Consider the following 18221-nt stretch of genomic DNA (forward strand, 5'->3'; position numbering starts at 1 on the left):
TCACGATCCTGGGTGCAAGGTTTACTAGAAACATATTAACCAAAGTCAGCATATAAACCATACTAGCTGTAACACCCTAATCTTAATAGAGTTCCTCATGCATGTTTTGCTAGGAAGATATACCTGAAATGAGGAAAGTTTATCCATTAGACTCGTAGAACTGCTTTGTTGTATTAATTATCATTTTCTACTTTTCTATAAAAAACATCATAATTAAAAAAATTTTGCAGCTTCAATACTTTTAGTTAAAACCCTATTCACCCCTCTAGGGATGTCATACCGAGTCCAACAATTCATTCACAATCGAGTTTATTATGTGAGAACAATATCTCAGGTGTAATATTTCTCCATCTAAGACAAGTCAATTACAACTTCTAAGCTTTCGTATAATATAAAATAGTTATATCATTAGAACTTGCATTATCAACGGTAATACAGAAAACCTTATTGATCCCCATTCCAATAAACAACTATCAATAATCTTGGGAATAGTCTTTCCGTTCTAATTAGCAACTTGACTAAGTTTAGAATTTTTGTTTATACAAATTCTATTTTAAATTAATAAAATGTGCCTTGATTACCATGTAATTAATGTTTTGGTCAGCGGTCAGACAAACCTTCTTAGAATGACTTCCTAAAAAAATCTTTTAACTCTTTTATCTAGCAATGATTACTCTGGACGGAATGTTAAACTTAGAGCATAGAGTACTACAAAACAATCTAAAACTCTCATTCTCTACGAATTTAAATTACAACTTGTTCACAATTATCATCTTGACATATGTTGTTCTGCGTGTTGTTTGACTAAATTAACAATATTATTACTCTATCATTTATTCAAGGTTGAAAACTTAAAGGGGTTTGTCCTTTTGTCTTCCATCTTATATGATACTTTCTACCCTTATTTTTTTAAGTGCTTCCATAACGTGCTAGTTCCACAAAAATTAATATCACAAACATACTCTTTACAACAATAGTTGCACTTGCCCCTCCTATTATTGTTCTCTAATCTTGTAAAATGATCTTAGACAATTGACTTGTAGGTTTTTTCTTTCTAAATTCATATTGTGCAGGTAATGGTGGCTTCGATACATTATAATTACTAGAGCTACTTGCACTATTGTTTTAGATCTATAAAAAGTGAAATAAAACTACTATGATTCAAACATTCAACCCAATATGAACCATTACCACGAGTTAAAATAAACAATATCATGATCTAAACTATTAAGCATTTGTCTAATGGATCTTGATTAAAGAAAATTGCAGAACCATCTTTGATCTTCCTCTTTTTGCTTTTATCTTTTTTATTTGGGTAGGAAAGCTTTTTTTTTTTCTCTCTAGTTCTTATTAACAACACCGACATAAAATAGACTCATTATATTTATCAAAATTCACACATGTTAGATGATCCTCTAACAACACCTACATTTTTTAATGTACAAACTCTCCGTATGTACAAAGGGATATAACAAATCAAGACTTAAAGGTACAACATGTGTTAATTTAAACTTCAAAAAAAGTTTATCAGTTACCGGCCTACTAGAAGAATGAGAGAGAGACGGTGCAAGAGAGAAACAAAGACAAAAAGCGTGAGAGTGAGAGAGCGCAAGAGAAGGCGACTGAGATCAAATCCCTTTGCTGAGAGTGAGAGATCGAGAGTGCGAGAGAGAAACAAAGACAAAGAGACCAAGAGAGAGAGAGTAACGTGACGACAAAGAGATCGAGAGAGAGACTGACGCGGGTGACGGTTGTACAATGTTGAGAGAGAGAGAGTATAGTGTTGAGGATTATTGAGAGTGAGTCCACATTGGTTAATTTAGCGGAAGATCATGGGTTTATAAATGAGGAATACTATCTCTATTGGCGTGAGAGCTTTTGGGGAAACCCAAAGCAAAGCCAGGAGATATCATACCATTGTGGAGAGTCATGATTCCTAACATACAAAAGCCAATTTTATGCCCTTGGGGTCAGTCAAGTCAAAACAAGACAATTTGTAACTCGAGTGTTTCGATTTTTTTTTTTTTTTTTTTCAATGTTTTCAAGTTTAGTCAGGTTGACCAAACCATTTTCTTTATATTTCGGATTAGGTCGAAGGGTTCTCAAATTTTCAAATTAGGTATACACCACTAGCAAATAGTGGGATTAATTTTTTAATTTTTAGCAAATAGTGAAATTAATTTTTTTAATTTTTTAATTTTTAAACTTGGCTATTACATTACATCCCTTTAATTAAAATAAACCCTTTAATTGTTTTAAATAACTCTTTTAAAAAAAAAATTAAATGGAGAAATTGGATGGAAGGTGAGTGTGTCAATTTCTTGAATAGAAGAAGAATTGAATTGTTGGAGATAAATGTGTGACATTTTCCTTTCTCCATTTTATAATAATGTCTTTACCATACTCTAAAACCAAATTAATTCTTTCCTCTAAATATTATATATTTATAAACTCAACCTTTCTATAATTGTCAAGACTTCCAGTTCTGACACGTAGGTGTGGGCTCCACCCCTTCTGAACTTTCCTTCCATGTGGCTCCAATCCAAGCCTTTAATATATTTCCATCTGTCCTGACATGGACGGTTCAGATTGAAGGACTTAAGGCTTTGACTTGGTCCAATAGAATCAGGAAGCTTTCATTACTAATTTTGCATGATACTGAAATATTGCGTCTTTGATTTGGTCAACGTCGACTTCCCTTGATTAAACAAGTATTATCCCCAAATAAAAACTTCCAATACTGTTATATATTTAGTCAAATGTTATATATTTTTTTTTAAAATCTTTATTTTTGTACGCAATGCTTCTATTATTTTTAAGCTAATTTCTTCTCAATTTTTATAAAAATAAATAAAATCTATTGAAGTATATATTTTAATTAAGTTTCAAAAATAAAAATAAAATAGTGAGGAGAAGAGTCATTTTCATCTTCACACTTGCTTTCATGGCGTAAGGTCAACGGTAACGGCCAGACCCAATGGAAATAAAATTCATTAATAAATCAATATATAACAACACCAACCGCCATATTCTCATCACTGCCCTTCACCAACAAATTAGCCTTCATTAAACGTTATTCTGATTTGTGTAGCGAGTCACCGGAGAAATGAAGCCGAATCAGGGCAGTCGCCGTGCTCTGTGGTTCATCGCAGGCTGCGTGTTGTTGGTTGCGACGGCGGGGGAGGCTCAGAATGTGAGCGTGGGGGTGGTGTTGGATATGGAGAGCTGGGTTGGGAAGATGGGGTTGAGTTGTATTCACATGTCGTTGTCGGAATTCTATGAAGCTAATTCTCACTACAACACTAGGATTGTTCTTCACCCCAAGGACTCCGCCGCCGATGTTGTTGGTGCGGCGGCTGCAGGTTCCAAATCTTTTCTTTTGAGAATTATATGTTTTAATTGTTTGATAAACACGACACTTCACTTAGAGCATAAGTTCTCGTGATTTTAATTTGGGCTTTCCCAAAATGCATCACGAATGGAGATGTATTCTTTTACTTATAAACCCATGATCATCCTCTAAATTAGCCGATATGGGACTTTCATCATCCAACACCTCCCCTCGAACAAAGTACGCCTCCTCTTAATAGAATCTCAAATGTCGAACAAAGGACTCTAAAAGAAAAAAGAGTCGAGCCTCCTACCTCGAAGGCATAGTAAAAAATGACTAGACTCCAAAAGAAAAAAGAGTAGAGTCTCGATTAAGGAGAGGCGTATTTTGTTCGAGGGAAGGTGTTGGATGTTGGATGAAAGTACACATAGGCTAATTTAGGGAATGATCGTCAGTTTATAATCAAAGAATAATCTTTCTATTGGTCTTGGCCTTTTGTGAAGTCCAAAGCAAAGCCCTTAAAGTGGACAATAAAGTGGACAATATGAGAACACTGAGATTCGTGTTCATCTAAGCCGTTGTAGCCCTTATTGAGTTATATGTTACTTGTCCGGTTCTTTTAACATTTGACTTTTGATATAACAGCTGTTGACCTGATAAAGAACAATAAAGTTGAAGCAATTTTAGGGCCAACTACTTCGATGCAGACCAACTTTGTGATCAAGCTCGGCCACAAAGCTCATGTCCCCATCCTTACCTTCACTGCCTCCACCCCCCCTCTCGCCTCCTACCGCAGCCCCTACTTCTTTCGTCTCACCCAGACTGACTCTGCCCAAGTTGCCGCTATTAGCGCCCTGGTCAAAGCCTACAATTGGAGACAAGTACGTGTTAAATTATTGTTCAATTACAGGACTTGGCTGCCCTGAAATTTAATCTTTATTTTTTGTGTCTATCCAGGTCGTTTTGATCTACCAAGACGACGAGTTTGGAGACGGGATGTTACCGTATTTGATCGACGCATTGCAGGATGTGAATGCACGCGTCCCATATCGGAGCGTCATCGATCCAACGGCCACCGAGGATCAGATCGGGGAAGAGCTTTACAAATTGATGACAATGCCGACCAGAGTGTTCTTGGTCCACATGCAGCCGTCTCTAGCGATTCGCTTATTCGCTAAGGCCAACAAAATTGGAATGATGAGGGAAGGTTACGCTTGGATTTTGACTGACGCCATCGCGAATTTACTCGATTCCATGACTTCCTCTGTTCTAAACTCCATGGAAGGAGCTTTGGGAGTGAAGACATATGTCCCAAAATCAATGGAGCTCGACCGTTTCAAAATTAAATGGAAACGGGAATTCGTAATGGAAAATTCTGTCCTCACCGATCCACATTTAGACATCTTCGGATTGTGGGCCTATGATGCAGCTCGAGCACTGGCAATGGCAATTGAGAAAACAGGGGCCAAAAACTTCACATTCGAAAACCCAAATGGATCTGAAAATCTAACCGATCTTCAAACTCTGGGGGTTTCTCAAAACGGGGAGAAAATTGTGGAGGCGTTGTCGAAGACGAAGTTCATGGGGCTGACTGGAAATTACGAGATCGTGAATGGGCAGCTGCAATCGGCGGCATTTGAGATTGTGAATGTGAATAGTAATGGGGGAAACAGAGTTGGGCTTTGGAATCCTGAAAAGGGGTTGTTGAGTAACAATATGACAGTGATCTGGCCGGGGAATACGGCGGCGGCGCCGAAAGGGTGGGAGATTCCAACGGCGGGGAAAAGGTTGAGAATTGGGGTTCCGGTGAAGGAAGGGTATAGTGAGTTCGTGACAGTGAATGGAAAGAAGGTGGAAGGGTATTGTAGGGACGTGTTCGATGCGGTAATAGAAGCGCTTCCATACGCCCTTCCGTTTGATTACATTCCCTTTGCACTTCCAAATGGATCTAGCGCCGGTTCCTACAATGATCTCATCATGCAAGTTAACAGAGGGGTCAGTATGTTTGTATTCATTTTATTACTTCAACTACTCTGAGGACTAAAATAAAGTATTGGTGAATGTGTGGTTTATGGGCAGGTCTACGACGGTGCAGTAGGAGACTTAACCATCGTAGAAAATAGATCTAGGTACGTTGATTTCACCTTGCCATTCACAGAGTCCGGAGTTTCAATGATCGTTCCAACACAAGCCAACTCCAAGAACAGAGCATGGCTTTTTCTGAAGCCTCTCACTTTAGACCTTTGGATCACAAGCTTCTGCTTCTTCGTCTTCATGGGGTTTGTCGTTTGGATTCTCGAACATCGAATCAACCAAGACTTTCGTGGTCCTCCCACTCATCAGATCGGTACCAGCCTCTGGTACTCCTTTTGCACCATGGTCTTCGCCCAAAGTAACCACCTTTACCGACCCATATGTTATGATGGACTAAATTTATAATTCATCTTATTCATTCATATTTTTTTGACCCGTACTCTTAGGGGAGACTTTGATAAGCAATTTGGCGAGGTTTGTAGTGGTGATATGGTTCTTCGTGGTGTTCGTTCTAACTCAAAGCTACACGGCAAGCTTGACTTCTCTGTTGACAGTGCAACAATTACAACCCACCATTACAAATATAAATGAGTTGTTGAAGACGCAGCCATGGGTGGGATATCAAGATGGTTCATTTGTTGGGGGGCTGTTGACCTCTGTGGGGATTAAGAATCTCAAGTCTTATGGGTCTCCTGAGGAACTCGACGAGTTGCTCAAACTAGGAAGCTCTAATGGCGGCATTGATGCTGCTTTTGATGAAATGCCTTACGTTAAGCTCTTCCTTTCCATGTTTGGTGATAAGTACACGATGGGTGATCCCAACTACAAAACGGATGGATTTGGATTTGTAAGTCTCTATCTCCTTCCATGAGATTATGGTGTTCTCTGTTTTTAATCTTCATAGATAGTTCAACATGTGCTAGATTAGACAATTATTTTGGGTGATTATTGTAATGTCTATAATGATAATTATGTCGGTAGGCATTTCCCATTGGCTCGCCATTGGTAGCAGACATATCAAGAGCGGTGTTGAATGTGACAGAGAGTGAAAAGATGAACCAATTACAAAGGAAATGGTTTAAGAATGAAGACAACTCGTGGTCTTCCATCTCCAAGATCACTTCTTCGAGGCTCAACTTAAGCAGCTTTTGGGGCCTATTTCTCATTGCCGGCACTGCCGCTATCATCGCCCTCCTCATCTACTTCATCATTTTCTTTTACAAAGAACAACACAAGCTTTCTCACGCCTCCAACTCATCTATTGGCAGTAAAATTCGAGCGTTGCTTAGAATCTATGATAAAATAGACTTGACTTCACACACGTTCAGAAAGAGTAATCATCTTCAGGTAGCAGACAACAAGATTCATGCGATCCATGGTGACTCCGTTGGTGCCTCACCGAGCTCGAATTACCCGTCTAGTCCATCGAATAATTCGGTCCATGACACGAGCTGTGAGTTCTTCTCTAAGTCGGGAGATGTGACTCCGAATAATCAAGTAATGGAAATGGTGATCCATTCAACAATGGAGTTCGCTCCTCAAAACTAGAAGTAGCCTTTTGTAGATAAATTTGATTTTTCTTGCATGGTGCAAAAAAAACTCCCTTTGTAAATTATATGTCTATTACTCTTTATAATTGTTCTTGACAACATCTAGATTATCCTAACGGTGAACTACAAGTGTCATGTTTATAATACAAACAAAACCCAATTGAGGTTGTCCAGAAATGTGAGGATCAATTCTCAATAGACTTGGCATATATCCTTCAAGGACACAAAACAACAACAACAAAAGACTAAGTCATACCATTTTTCTTTTGCGTTTGCTAAGAGTCTAACTTGGGTCAATTGCTTGGAAGGCAATTATCCTAACCATTGGACTACAAACGCCATGTTTATAATAAGCTCAACAGGCCCCTCAGCACATACATGTGTTACAGACAAAACCCAATTGAGGTTGTCCGAAAATGTGATGATCAATTCTCAATAAACTTGTCATATATCATTCAAGGACACAAAACAACAACAAAAGACTAAGTATACATTTTTCTTTTGCATTTGCCAAAAGTTAAACCCAGGTCTATTGCTTGGAAGGCAATTATACTAACCGTTGGACTACAAATGCCGACCCCTCAGCACATACATGTTATAGGGAGATCCAATTGACTCTAGATTCTCAGTAGACTTGGCATTTATCATTAAAAGACACAAAACAACAACAACTTTTGTCGGGAGTTGAACCAAGGTCTATTGGTTGGAAGATAATTATCATACTCAATGGACTACAAACGCCATGTTTATAATAAGCTCAACAGACCCCTCAACACATATATATTATGTGACAAAATCCAGTTGCAGATTCTCAATAGACTTGACATATATCCTTCAAAGACACAAAACAACAACAACAAAACAACAAAAGACAGTCATTCATTTTTCTTTTGCCTAGGTCTATTGCTTGGAAGACAATTATCTTAACCGTTGGACTACAAACATCATGTTTATAATAAGCTCAACAGGCCCTTCAATATATACATTTGTTACAAACGTGCTCACAAGATCCAATTGTCATACATTTTTCTTTTGTAAAAATGCTTGGCAATTATCCTAACCCTTAGCACATATATGTGTTATAGACCATGCTTATAATAAGCTCAACTGGCCATATTTTTCTTCTTTGATCCTAACCGTTGGACTACAGACCATGCTTATAATAAGCACAATTGGCCACTCATGTGTTACATGATCCAGTACATACACGATCTAGTTGATTTGATTCTGTCCATAAATGTGATGTTCAATTCTCAATAGACTTGACAAAAATAAAAGATCATGTCATACATTTTTACTTTGCATTTGTTGAGAGTTGAACCTGAGTCTATAATCTTGGAAGGCAATTATCCTAATCGTTGGACTACAAACGCCATGTTTATAAGCTCAATAGGCTCCTCAACACATACGTGTGTTACAAGCATTCTGACAAGATCGAGAAATGTGATGTTCTTCTCAGTCTCTCAATGAGTGTTCAATTTCTTACTGTCTAGAAATGTATTGTTCAATTTCTCTCAATAGACTTGCTAATAGACTCGACATGGAGTGCTTCAAAGGCGAGGGGACTGCATTAAAGCCAACTAATCCCTTTAGTGGTTGACCGTTGATTTGAGCACCCTCAATCTCAAAGGAATTATTAATGGGAATCTTACTAAACCGTAAATACTATTTATTAAAAAATAAAATTGGAGAGACTAAATTCTAATTTTCTCCGAAGAGGCTAAAATTGTAATTTAACCATTAAAAAGATTTCACAATTATTAATATAGATTAAATTACAAATTTAGTTCCTATATTTTAAAAAAAATAGAATTTAGACCATATGATATAAAGATTAGAATTAATTCCTATAGTTTGATAAAAGTTTCATAAATATTTCATAGATAAAACTATGTTATAAGGTTTTATACATCGAAAATATACCAATTTTGTACTTTAAAAACTTATGATTATCTTATTTATAATTTACTTAATTATTCTTAGTCCAATAATTTACACTTTTTTATTTTCTCTAAAAAAATAAATAAATAAATAAATAAATAACATTAAAGGGCATAGGGTATATATAGGTATACCACTAGGAGTGTTGTACCCGCGCCACTTTCAAGTTTCATGATCATCGACCTCTAACTTACCGAATTGAGCCCTAACCGCAACTGCAAGCTTGCCGTTTAGATTCTGATATTAGGAATAATCTCTTCTCCTTTTAGAATTGAAATTCTCCCAACTCCAAAATGATCTGAGTTCCCTGCGATCCATCCCCGTGTTTTGTCCATGGCGATCCAATTTAAGTTCAGGAGCTCGGTGATCTTCGACTCGGTGGATATCGATGGCCGACCCTCCATATCAATTGGCGATCTTAAATCCAAAATTATTCGGATGAAGAACCTCGATACCTGCCAAAACTTTGATCTCGTTTTCTCCGATGCCCGTACCGGCCAAGGTATTCCGTCATCTCTCTGCCGCTATTGGTTGCATGGTAATTGGACTCGAGTGGAAGAGTCCTCGGATTTACCATATCGTTCAGTTCATAGTAATGGATGATCCTTGAGATTTTACCCTGTGAAACGACGTTTTGACGTAGTCAGTGCATATTGGAATTAGGCAGCTCAAACGCATTTGCCTTTGTGTATAATTTCATTTGTATTGAAGGTATTTAGCTTAAAATTTTATCTTGATACTCCTTATTTTGCAGATTTGGTTGACGAGAAATTTGAAATTCCTAGTGGTTCATGCGTGATCATAAAGAGAGTTCCTGCGGGATCAGTTCCTTCCAATGTGTAAGATGCCCTGTTTTCTTAATTGAGTTGTTTATGACAATAATTGTAGTTTCGGAATTTACAGACCTGTTATGTGCATGCTTCTGCACCTATATTTATATTTTTGTTGCTGCAAAATCAACTGTGTTTTGAGTATTATCTCTTACTTTTACCGAAAATTTTGGGCAAAAACAGTGTTCACTTTGTGTTACTGCTACAGAGAGCCTTACAAAACTCAATTCGAATCACCAACTTCCAATTAGTTTGAATTATTCAATCCTAACTGAAACTTACCGGCGGTTTTCCATATAATGATACTGTAATGCAGTGTACATCACGACTTGTTTGGGAAATTTCAAGTCAAAGACACTGACATGGTTAATTCATCTCATCCAGTGGTATGTTGATTATTACTTTACTTGTTAGTTGCTTTTTTTTTTTTTTTTTTTTTTTTTTTTTTTTNATAAATAAGGAACTGGGTGTTGCTATATTATGATGGTTGACAATATGGTTAACAACGGCAGCTGTTTCAGAGTAATTTTGTGACAATCTCATTTGATGCTTCTATGCTTATGCCCTATTCTTTGAGTTAGTTCTAGATGAAGGAAAATGATTTTTTTTAATATTATTTTAGTTTTTACATGTGAATATCTGTATAATTCTGTTCTTGACCATGGTTTTAATGGATGTTTTATTAGGTTAAAAGTTAAGAGGAGTATATGAAGTTGTGTGTTTTATTCTATCAACTACATTTAGAACTGCAGGCTCTACGTCAACAGCAGTTGGCTGACTAATATTTCAGCCTGTATGTTTTTTGTTCTGATAGCCGTTGCATATTTCTTGAAGTCCTACCTGGGGTCCCATCCACTAATTGACCATGTTGGTGTCGTCGAGTTTTTAACAATGCTTCTTTAGTTGGTTTATAGTTAGCACATTCACTTTTATGTGTGGGAGTCAATCTCATCATTTCTTGAAAGGATTTAGTTGTATTGTTTCATGGGGTCCTATCCACTAACTGACCATGTTGATGTCGTCAAGTTTTTAACAATGCTTCTTTGGTTGGGTTATAGTTTGCACATTCACGTTTATGTGGGGGGAGTCACTCTCATCAATTTTTTAAATGATTTATTTGTATTATTTATATTTTGATTTCCCTCTCTGAATAATTCTTTTGGACAATGTACAGAAGGCTGAGACGGACAATTTTGATGATTTTGGTGTAGACTTATACCCTATTCGCAAAAGAACATCATCAATTTCTCTCAATCATAAAAAATATGATGCTGTTAGGTTGTTTGTTTTCCCTATCATTCTTCTCCTTTTGCTATCAAGTATATCTGCAGTCCTATTAACTCAACCGGAAATCTTTTATTATGTTTTCAGACATTATAAGGAGACTGAAAGAGGATATATTGAGCCTGAAGGAAGTGGCATTAGTGAGGCTATTCAAAGAGGTCTTCCTTGAATTTTGTTATGGTGTTTTTGGTTTCTAATCCAGTTCTTATCTAAATATCACTATGTTCAGATTCAAGTCATGGTACAACAGTTGGAGGAACTGAGCTGCAAACAAACATAAAAGTTCATATTGGCGAGGGAATTGGTTTGGAGAAGTAAGATGCGTAGTTACCCTCTTTCACTCTAATAGTTTGGTTGTCATTTGTTTTGATAATCTAACTTGTCGTACCTGTTGGAATTTGTAGACCAGTTGTTGCAATGGCTTCAGTGAATCATGATTGTGAAATACCGCCAGAACTGAAGTGTACTCTTTGCAAATCACTCTTTGTGGATGCCGTTATTATTGGTTGCTGTAAGCATAGCTTTTGTGAGAAATGTAAGTTTCTGGAGCCCATTGTTCGATTCTCTAACAATCTGCATTTGGAAATATTTTGTGAACTTGGTTTTTGTGAGAAATGTAAGTTTATGGAACCCATTGCCTAAATTCTTATTGTTTCTGCATTTGAAAATATTTGTGAACTTTAGTGATACACCCCATGACATTGTAAGCATCGTTTCTGTAAATTCTATGATGCCATGTTCTAAAAGTATGGTTTTTACTATAAATTTTCTCATAGCCTTAGGACTTGGTTGTAGTGGTTTTAGTGGTAAACGGTCTTAAATCATACAGACCTTCAAATGCGGTGGGATTAGACCATAGTCTTAACTTTAAACTAATGCACTATCTTTAGTATACGAATAGAACTTTGTACACATCTGTGTCACATGTTCTTGAATAGCATGGTGTCGTTACGTTACAAAGTAGAAATAATTTTAAAACCAGCCAGACTCGTGGACTACCCCTGTTAATTCTTAAATCATGAGCATTAACACTGGGCGCGATCATTATTACCTTTTGTCCAGATTTGAGAAACACTAGGCTTGCGGGCAGGGGAGTGTGAGGGGGAAACAAAAGTTAGAAGAGTATTGTTGATCTGTCAAAAATTAGTCCTCACTTGAGAAAATTGCTATATTTATTAGGCAAATATTATCGACTCTGATACCGACTGCTGGATGACCTTCTACTTAACCTGGTAGTAAGAAAGCTAGTAATACCATCAACCATTGTTATCTTACATTTTCAAACTTAATCTTTGCAAAATTCATTAATCATCACCACTCCATACCAACATCCTACACTCAGAGAAGCAATATAATGGAGAACTTAAGTTTGTGGAAGAGAAGATGATTGAATGAGCATCTTCCTGAATGGTTCAGGGATGGGTTTAATAATAAGTCTTTTATATGTTTTACTTTATCCTTCCTCCTTTAAATTAACTGAGAAGTACATTTCATGACCTGTCATATGTTACGAATAATGTGCTTCCTTTATGGTTATAATTTGACTTGCTATTAACATACTTCATGTAATCTTTTGATTGCTGGTACAGGCATTCATCATGTTCTACTGCGAAAGGCAAAGTGCCCTAATTGTGCCTCTACTAAAAGTAGACTAGAAGATTTGTTGCCGAATTTATCTCTTAGGCAAAATGTTGCTGATTTCCTTGAGTCTCAGATCCTGATGGGCAACCCAGACAATGCCATTCATCATGATGCACCAGGTAGGATGATTATATTTGCATGTTCTTTTAATGATAGGTTTTAGCGTGTAATCATATATTTTATCCTCCTAAAACAGATGAAGAATCAAGAATTGAAGGAGAGGACATGCCATTTCTGTCTTATGCTACCAGTAGGGGTTGTAATCAAGAAGTGGTGGAAGACATCAATGACTCATCATTAAAAAGAAATATGGTAAATTACATTTGACTTTCTTCTTATTATTTCCGAGGATGGCACTCATCATAACAATCCACTTTGCCTCGGATGGTTAAGGTTGATGGAGCACTATTTGGATCGGGCCACCCTGAAAAATTTGGTGGTATGCCACAAGACCTTCATCCTTTTGATGATTGCCAAGGGGAAAGTCAGCCTGTTTTTGGGGATTTTAAGCATGGGTTGCTGATCAACGCCTCTGGTAGATATTCATTCAACTGGAACTTTTTTTATAAGCCTTGTCCGACAATTTTATTTATAATCAGATAACAAGGTGCCAATGGAAGGTTAGAGAGCCAGCTCGCCCAATTCTCTCTGGAAAATACCCAAAAGCAGAATAGCCAAAAGACACCCTCACTCAGCCAACAACCAGTCTATATATTCACTCTCACTATTGCAAATTTAACTAACAACAAACTTTGGGCCCCACACAATTTTCATACACAATCATTCCCCCATACCTGCACGCTTCCCTACTCGCTTACGTGTATACACCTTTGTAATTGGCGGCCTATCATTTTTTTCACTGCCAAAAAGAATATTCTCATTATTGCCATTTTGTGCTTGTAGATATACCGGGAAAAATCCAAAACCTTGCAGATTTTAGAAGACAAAAAAAGGTACATATTTTGCTTTCTTTCACGTTTTTGGTTTATGTATGGGCTCGCATTAAGTTGATGTCAAACTTTGCCCTTGAATTACTCAGCGTTGCCGTGCTTGTTACATGTGTGGTTCTCTGGACCATCTCATTAGAGACTGTCCAGTTGCTTCAAAGCCACATCCCATGCCTCTAATGGGTAAAGAGTTGACTCTCCACTCATATCTTGTACATTTGGTGGAGCCTTTCCTATAAATTTTTTAAGTTAATGTGTTGAATGTTATATTTTCAGGAGCTACGCCATATTATGCATCACCTTGGCATCATGTCAGTTCCTTTTCAAACCTGTATGGTTGTGCCATGCCTTTCAATACATCAACGGTACCTGAAGCAAATTCTTACTGGGCATCTCTTTATGGTGGATATCCTGCCCCAAGGTAAATTTCAATGTTTGTGGGTTTTTAACATTGCATATAAGAATACATTTTTGGTTAGAGAGAAATAGAATAATCTTCCAATGTGTTCAAGATTATTATGCATAACTTTGGGGTAGCATTTCTTTTGTAGCTTCTCTTTGAGGCTCTGGTTCAAAAGTTTTTTGGAACTGTTGCTTCTATATTTGTTCCAATTTGAATGCCGTTTGAGTATATTGGACTATGTTAAATGAAGTGTCTGAGAAAATGATTATTTGTTTGTTTTATAATAATAGTTGAATAAGGAAAAGTTTAACAAAGTCACGTAAGCAAATTCACGTGATAGAATGTGCCCAACCAGATTTCTGGTAGTGTTAGAAGCTCGTTTGAACGAATTTATTGGTTAAAACGTTGATTTTTGAAAATTGGAGAACAATTAACCCATATATGTCTTTACTTTTGACCTTGCAGTGGATATGTGGGCATGAGAGACATGACTGCTCCACCACTCCGGAAGATTGAAGAGTTCTGCGGTGGTTATTCACAATCCACAGACGTTAGTGACACTAATAAAAGAGGGATGATACCTGATAATCGTTCCAGGAGGTAATCCTTTTACTATTTTGTGATATCAAACAACGTGTGATAAATAATTCTGTATCCTCTTCTCTTAGGCCTATATATTGGCTTCGAGAATATTTTCTTTGTGCATATTTAAATTCTACTTCTAGGCTTTTTTGGAACGCTTGAAAATTTTCCAAAACACATTACTTTCAATTTTTAGCATTTCTTTTGTTTGGTTATTATCACCGTTCTCCGATCCCTTGCTGAAAGCCTAGTCCTCTAGGCTTTCCCCAAACACCTGAAAATTTTTCAGAACACATTGTTTTGAATTTTAGCATTTCTTTTGTTTGGTAATCAGGAACATCCCTTGCTGAAAACCTAGCCCTATGTTGGGATTTGGAGTATGTTTAGAGGAGTTGAGAATTCTTTTCATTGCTAATTATCATTGTTTTTATTTCTGTAACGTGAGTTTTTTTAACTCTTCAGGGCAATGGCTTTCATCAATGAGGATGGGTGCGAGGGAGAAGATGATGTTGCTAAATATAGAGGCCTTCATGAGTGGGATGGAAAATCAAGAGACTATAGAATGCTCGAAGAAGAGGAACACCCACGTCGAGAAACTGCCAACGACGAAATAAATTGGCTGTATGACGAAAAAAGGAAGAGTTCCCGTTCTTCTAAAGATGCTATGATCAATCAATTCAACGGGAGATTAGGCCTGGACACAGAAGGCTTGCCTTGCAACACCAAAGTATTGACTAAGGAGAGGTCTGAACATCACCATAGAAGCTTCCGGGAGGTTGGTGGGAGGGCAGATGAATGTTGCAGTCATTTTAGCTCGAATCACCACAAAAAATGCAAATTGAAAGAAGATAAAACCAATGTGGTCGAGTTCGACTTAAAGCGACAAACAAAGAAGCATCCTAACGACTCAAAGTTTGATTTAGAACAAAGCTTTCCCAGATCGAGAGGTTCTAAGCACAATGCGCTCACTCAAGATCATCATCGGCAAATGGTTTGCGAGCCAAACGATAATCGTGTCCATAAATATAAACAAAGAAGGCAGTGAAAAACTACAGATCTGAATTCCAAGGTACAAATGTATATTTAGCATCTTACATATCTTTGGCAATCCGTGTTGTTACCTTCTTGGTTACATGATTACAATGGTTTTCTACTTTAATTTATTATACATTTTGTTCAACCTTCTTCGACTAGCCAGACTCGGATTGGGTGCAGGTTTTATTATGATTATTATGAACATAGTGATTCTAATGTGAAATTGTTGGATACAGATATTGGTTTCTTGGTGGTCTTTTGACAGGTAATTTAGTTATGTAACTAACTTTTGTTTACCTTTTTAGTTTGAAGTGTGGAAGCAAGCAAGCAAACGAGTTCTTAGTTCATGGATGTAAGCTATGGTATGCCAGATTTTTGTAAGCAAAGGTTCTTGAAGAAGCAGTTGAAGGTACGTTTCTTTCGGATGCGTGATACCCGGGTTTAACGCGTAAGTAATGATTTATTAATTTTTTTTGAAAAATTAATATAATTTTAATATTTAGGAATAGGAGACATTTTGAACAAAACTGACTTCTGGTGAATAGTTGATTTTAATTAGTCAAAATCAAAATAATAATTTTATTAATTAAAATTTGGCGTAGTTAAATTAATGGTTTTATTGTAAATGATTTGATTAACTTAATTTAGATAATACTAAATGCCTTGTTTTCAAGTTATTTATAAATTTTTTTAAAAAAATTACGTGTTTTAAATTACATCTATTTCAATTGTATTTAATAAGCCTTTAAACGGTAAAAGTGTCTAATTACTTTTTTATTTTTATTTCTTTTAATGAAATAAATTCATAAATGNAATTTTTTTAAAAAAATTACGTGTTTTAAATTACATCTATTTCAATTGTATTTAATAAGCCTTTAAACGGTAAAAGTGTCTAATTACTTTTTTATTTTTATTTCTTTTAATGAAATAAATTCATAAATGTTAAGTGTTTGTTTAATATATTGAAATCCAATGGTTATTTCTGTATCAAGTTTTTAGCAGAGTGGTGGTAGGAGAACTGAAAAAAAAAATTACATTTTATATGAAAAACGCCATTTATAAATAAAATGCATAAGATATATATATATATTATAAATTTAAATTTAGTTTTTAAACTTTTAGATTGGCATGTATTTGGTCTTTAAACATAAAAGGTGTGTAGGAAAATTTTCAACTTTTAATCTTATGTCTTACATTATACATTTTTATATCGTTATTAAACTTTCAATTGATTATATTCATAATTTGGGTTTGACACTTATAGCTTCGACATTCTCTACGACATGGTCATATTATTTCTCGTTTCTAAAAGTAAAAATTATCCCTACAAAAAGAAAAACATGGGTCGGTATGCTTTGTTATCCAACATAGAATTGTTTCAAGTAGAATATGATAAACTTTTAGAGTCTCTATCATTTAGCCACCAAAAAGGGAAATGTACCTGGTTTTTTTGTGGGTCAAGTTAAGTGTGTTTAGCTTAAAAGAATTGTATGTTCTTTAAATTCTTTTTAAGATGTACGTGAGTTGGGATAAATCATGGTGGAAGGATTCATATGAATTTATGGAGATAGTCTTTAGAGAGGAGTAAATAACGTGTCATGTCGTAGGAAGTTTTGAATCCATATTTTGAATTCAGGGCACGGTCATTACAAATAGTATTAAAGTGGTGTCTCTCCCTGTAGTTGGGGATGAACCAAGGCAAAAATTTGTGGACATGTAACACCCGAGTAAAGGAGTATATGAACGAATTCGGACCACGTCTGGATAAGAGTGATACTAAGGATAAAATAAAAGCAACCCAACCAAAATCCTGAAAGTAAAGCTTTAACTGNTTACTCCATATACAAACAAGGTGCAAACAAGGTGCATGTTTTGTCTGGAGTAATTATAAATCATGTGACTTCTTGGAAAATTTCCTAGGAAACACGCAAGTGGAGACACAACATGTTGAAAGACCTTTGTTGGTCTACGGGATAGTCTTCACTTTTAGAAACAAATAAGTAACGTGACCATGTGGAGAATAATTGTAGGAGAACATCTGAGCCATCAAGTGTCAAATCTAGATTTCAAATCTTAAGCTTTGTCTTTTCATATATATATATACTTTTTTTCCTTTCCCATTTCTCTTTCTCATGAAATATTATAATTTTAAATAAAAATGAAAGCTTTCTCATTTTTGGAAGAAGAAAGAAAAAATGAAAATGATATGGGGATGTGGATAATAATAACACAAAATTTGAGTAAAGTTTAAAGACATTTATAAAACTTTTAAAATATGACAGATATTTTTAAAACACTTTAAAGATAATTTTGAAATAAAATGATAACAATTTTTCTAAAAAAATTTATAAAACTTATATGAGTATTTTTATTTATTTAGTGATTTTTTTTTAAATACATTTTTAGTATTTGGAAATAATAATTTCTAAAGTTTAAAAATAGATGTAAATGGTGTTTAGTTGAGAAAATTAATCTAAAAAAATTTTAAAAAACAATTCTAAATAATTAGAGATAAAGGTATTTTTGAATTTTTTTTAGTTTAAAGATATTATTAAAATTTTGAAAATCGGAACAATATTTATAAAAAAAAATAAATAAATAAATAAAGTAAAAAAAAAAAAAAAAAAAAAAAAAAAAAAAAAA

General features: G+C 35.5%; 2 protein-coding genes and 1 non-coding gene across 5 annotated transcripts; 2 read left to right on the top strand and 1 right to left on the bottom strand.

The window, feature by feature from the left end:
* Window positions 1-3106: 3106 nt before the first annotated feature.
* On the top strand, window positions 3107-6991 carry LOC111798107 (glutamate receptor 2.7-like). The gene is made up of 6 exons (XM_023681076.1): window positions 3107-3362; window positions 3977-4212; window positions 4289-5326; window positions 5411-5723; window positions 5812-6212; window positions 6347-6991. Exons 1-6 carry the CDS (start codon window positions 3107-3109, stop codon window positions 6911-6913), a joined length of 2811 nt encoding a protein of 936 aa, XP_023536844.1. The 3' UTR covers window positions 6914-6991.
* A 191-nt stretch (window positions 6992-7182) lies between these two features.
* On the bottom strand, window positions 7183-7254 carry TRNAG-UCC. Its single transcript has one exon. It is a non-coding gene; the product is annotated as a tRNA-Gly (tRNA).
* A 1757-nt stretch (window positions 7255-9011) lies between these two features.
* Window positions 9012-16003, top strand: LOC111799023. Of its 3 annotated transcripts, none has more exons than XM_023682404.1 (16): window positions 9012-9394; window positions 9611-9695; window positions 10003-10072; window positions 10861-10964; window positions 11058-11128; window positions 11200-11284; window positions 11375-11505; window positions 12560-12730; window positions 12808-12923; window positions 13005-13146; window positions 13515-13564; window positions 13651-13741; window positions 13835-13979; window positions 14427-14561; window positions 15006-15612; window positions 15884-16003. In XM_023682404.1, exons 1-15 carry the CDS (start codon window positions 9190-9192, stop codon window positions 15586-15588), a joined length of 2184 nt encoding a protein of 727 aa, XP_023538172.1. In that variant the 5' UTR covers window positions 9012-9189; the 3' UTR covers window positions 15589-15612; window positions 15884-16003. The 3 variants fall into 3 exon arrangements, with proteins under 3 accessions (XP_023538172.1, XP_023538173.1, XP_023538174.1); XM_023682405.1 differs by having other exon boundaries at window positions 11058-11110; XM_023682406.1 differs by having other exon boundaries at window positions 9012-9358.
* The last annotated feature ends 2218 nt before the right edge of the window (window positions 16004-18221 follow it).

Source organism: Cucurbita pepo, chromosome LG07 (genome assembly GCF_002806865.2).
Source record: "Cucurbita pepo subsp. pepo cultivar mu-cu-16 chromosome LG07, ASM280686v2, whole genome shotgun sequence".
NCBI classification, from domain to species: domain Eukaryota; kingdom Viridiplantae; phylum Streptophyta; class Magnoliopsida; order Cucurbitales; family Cucurbitaceae; genus Cucurbita; species Cucurbita pepo.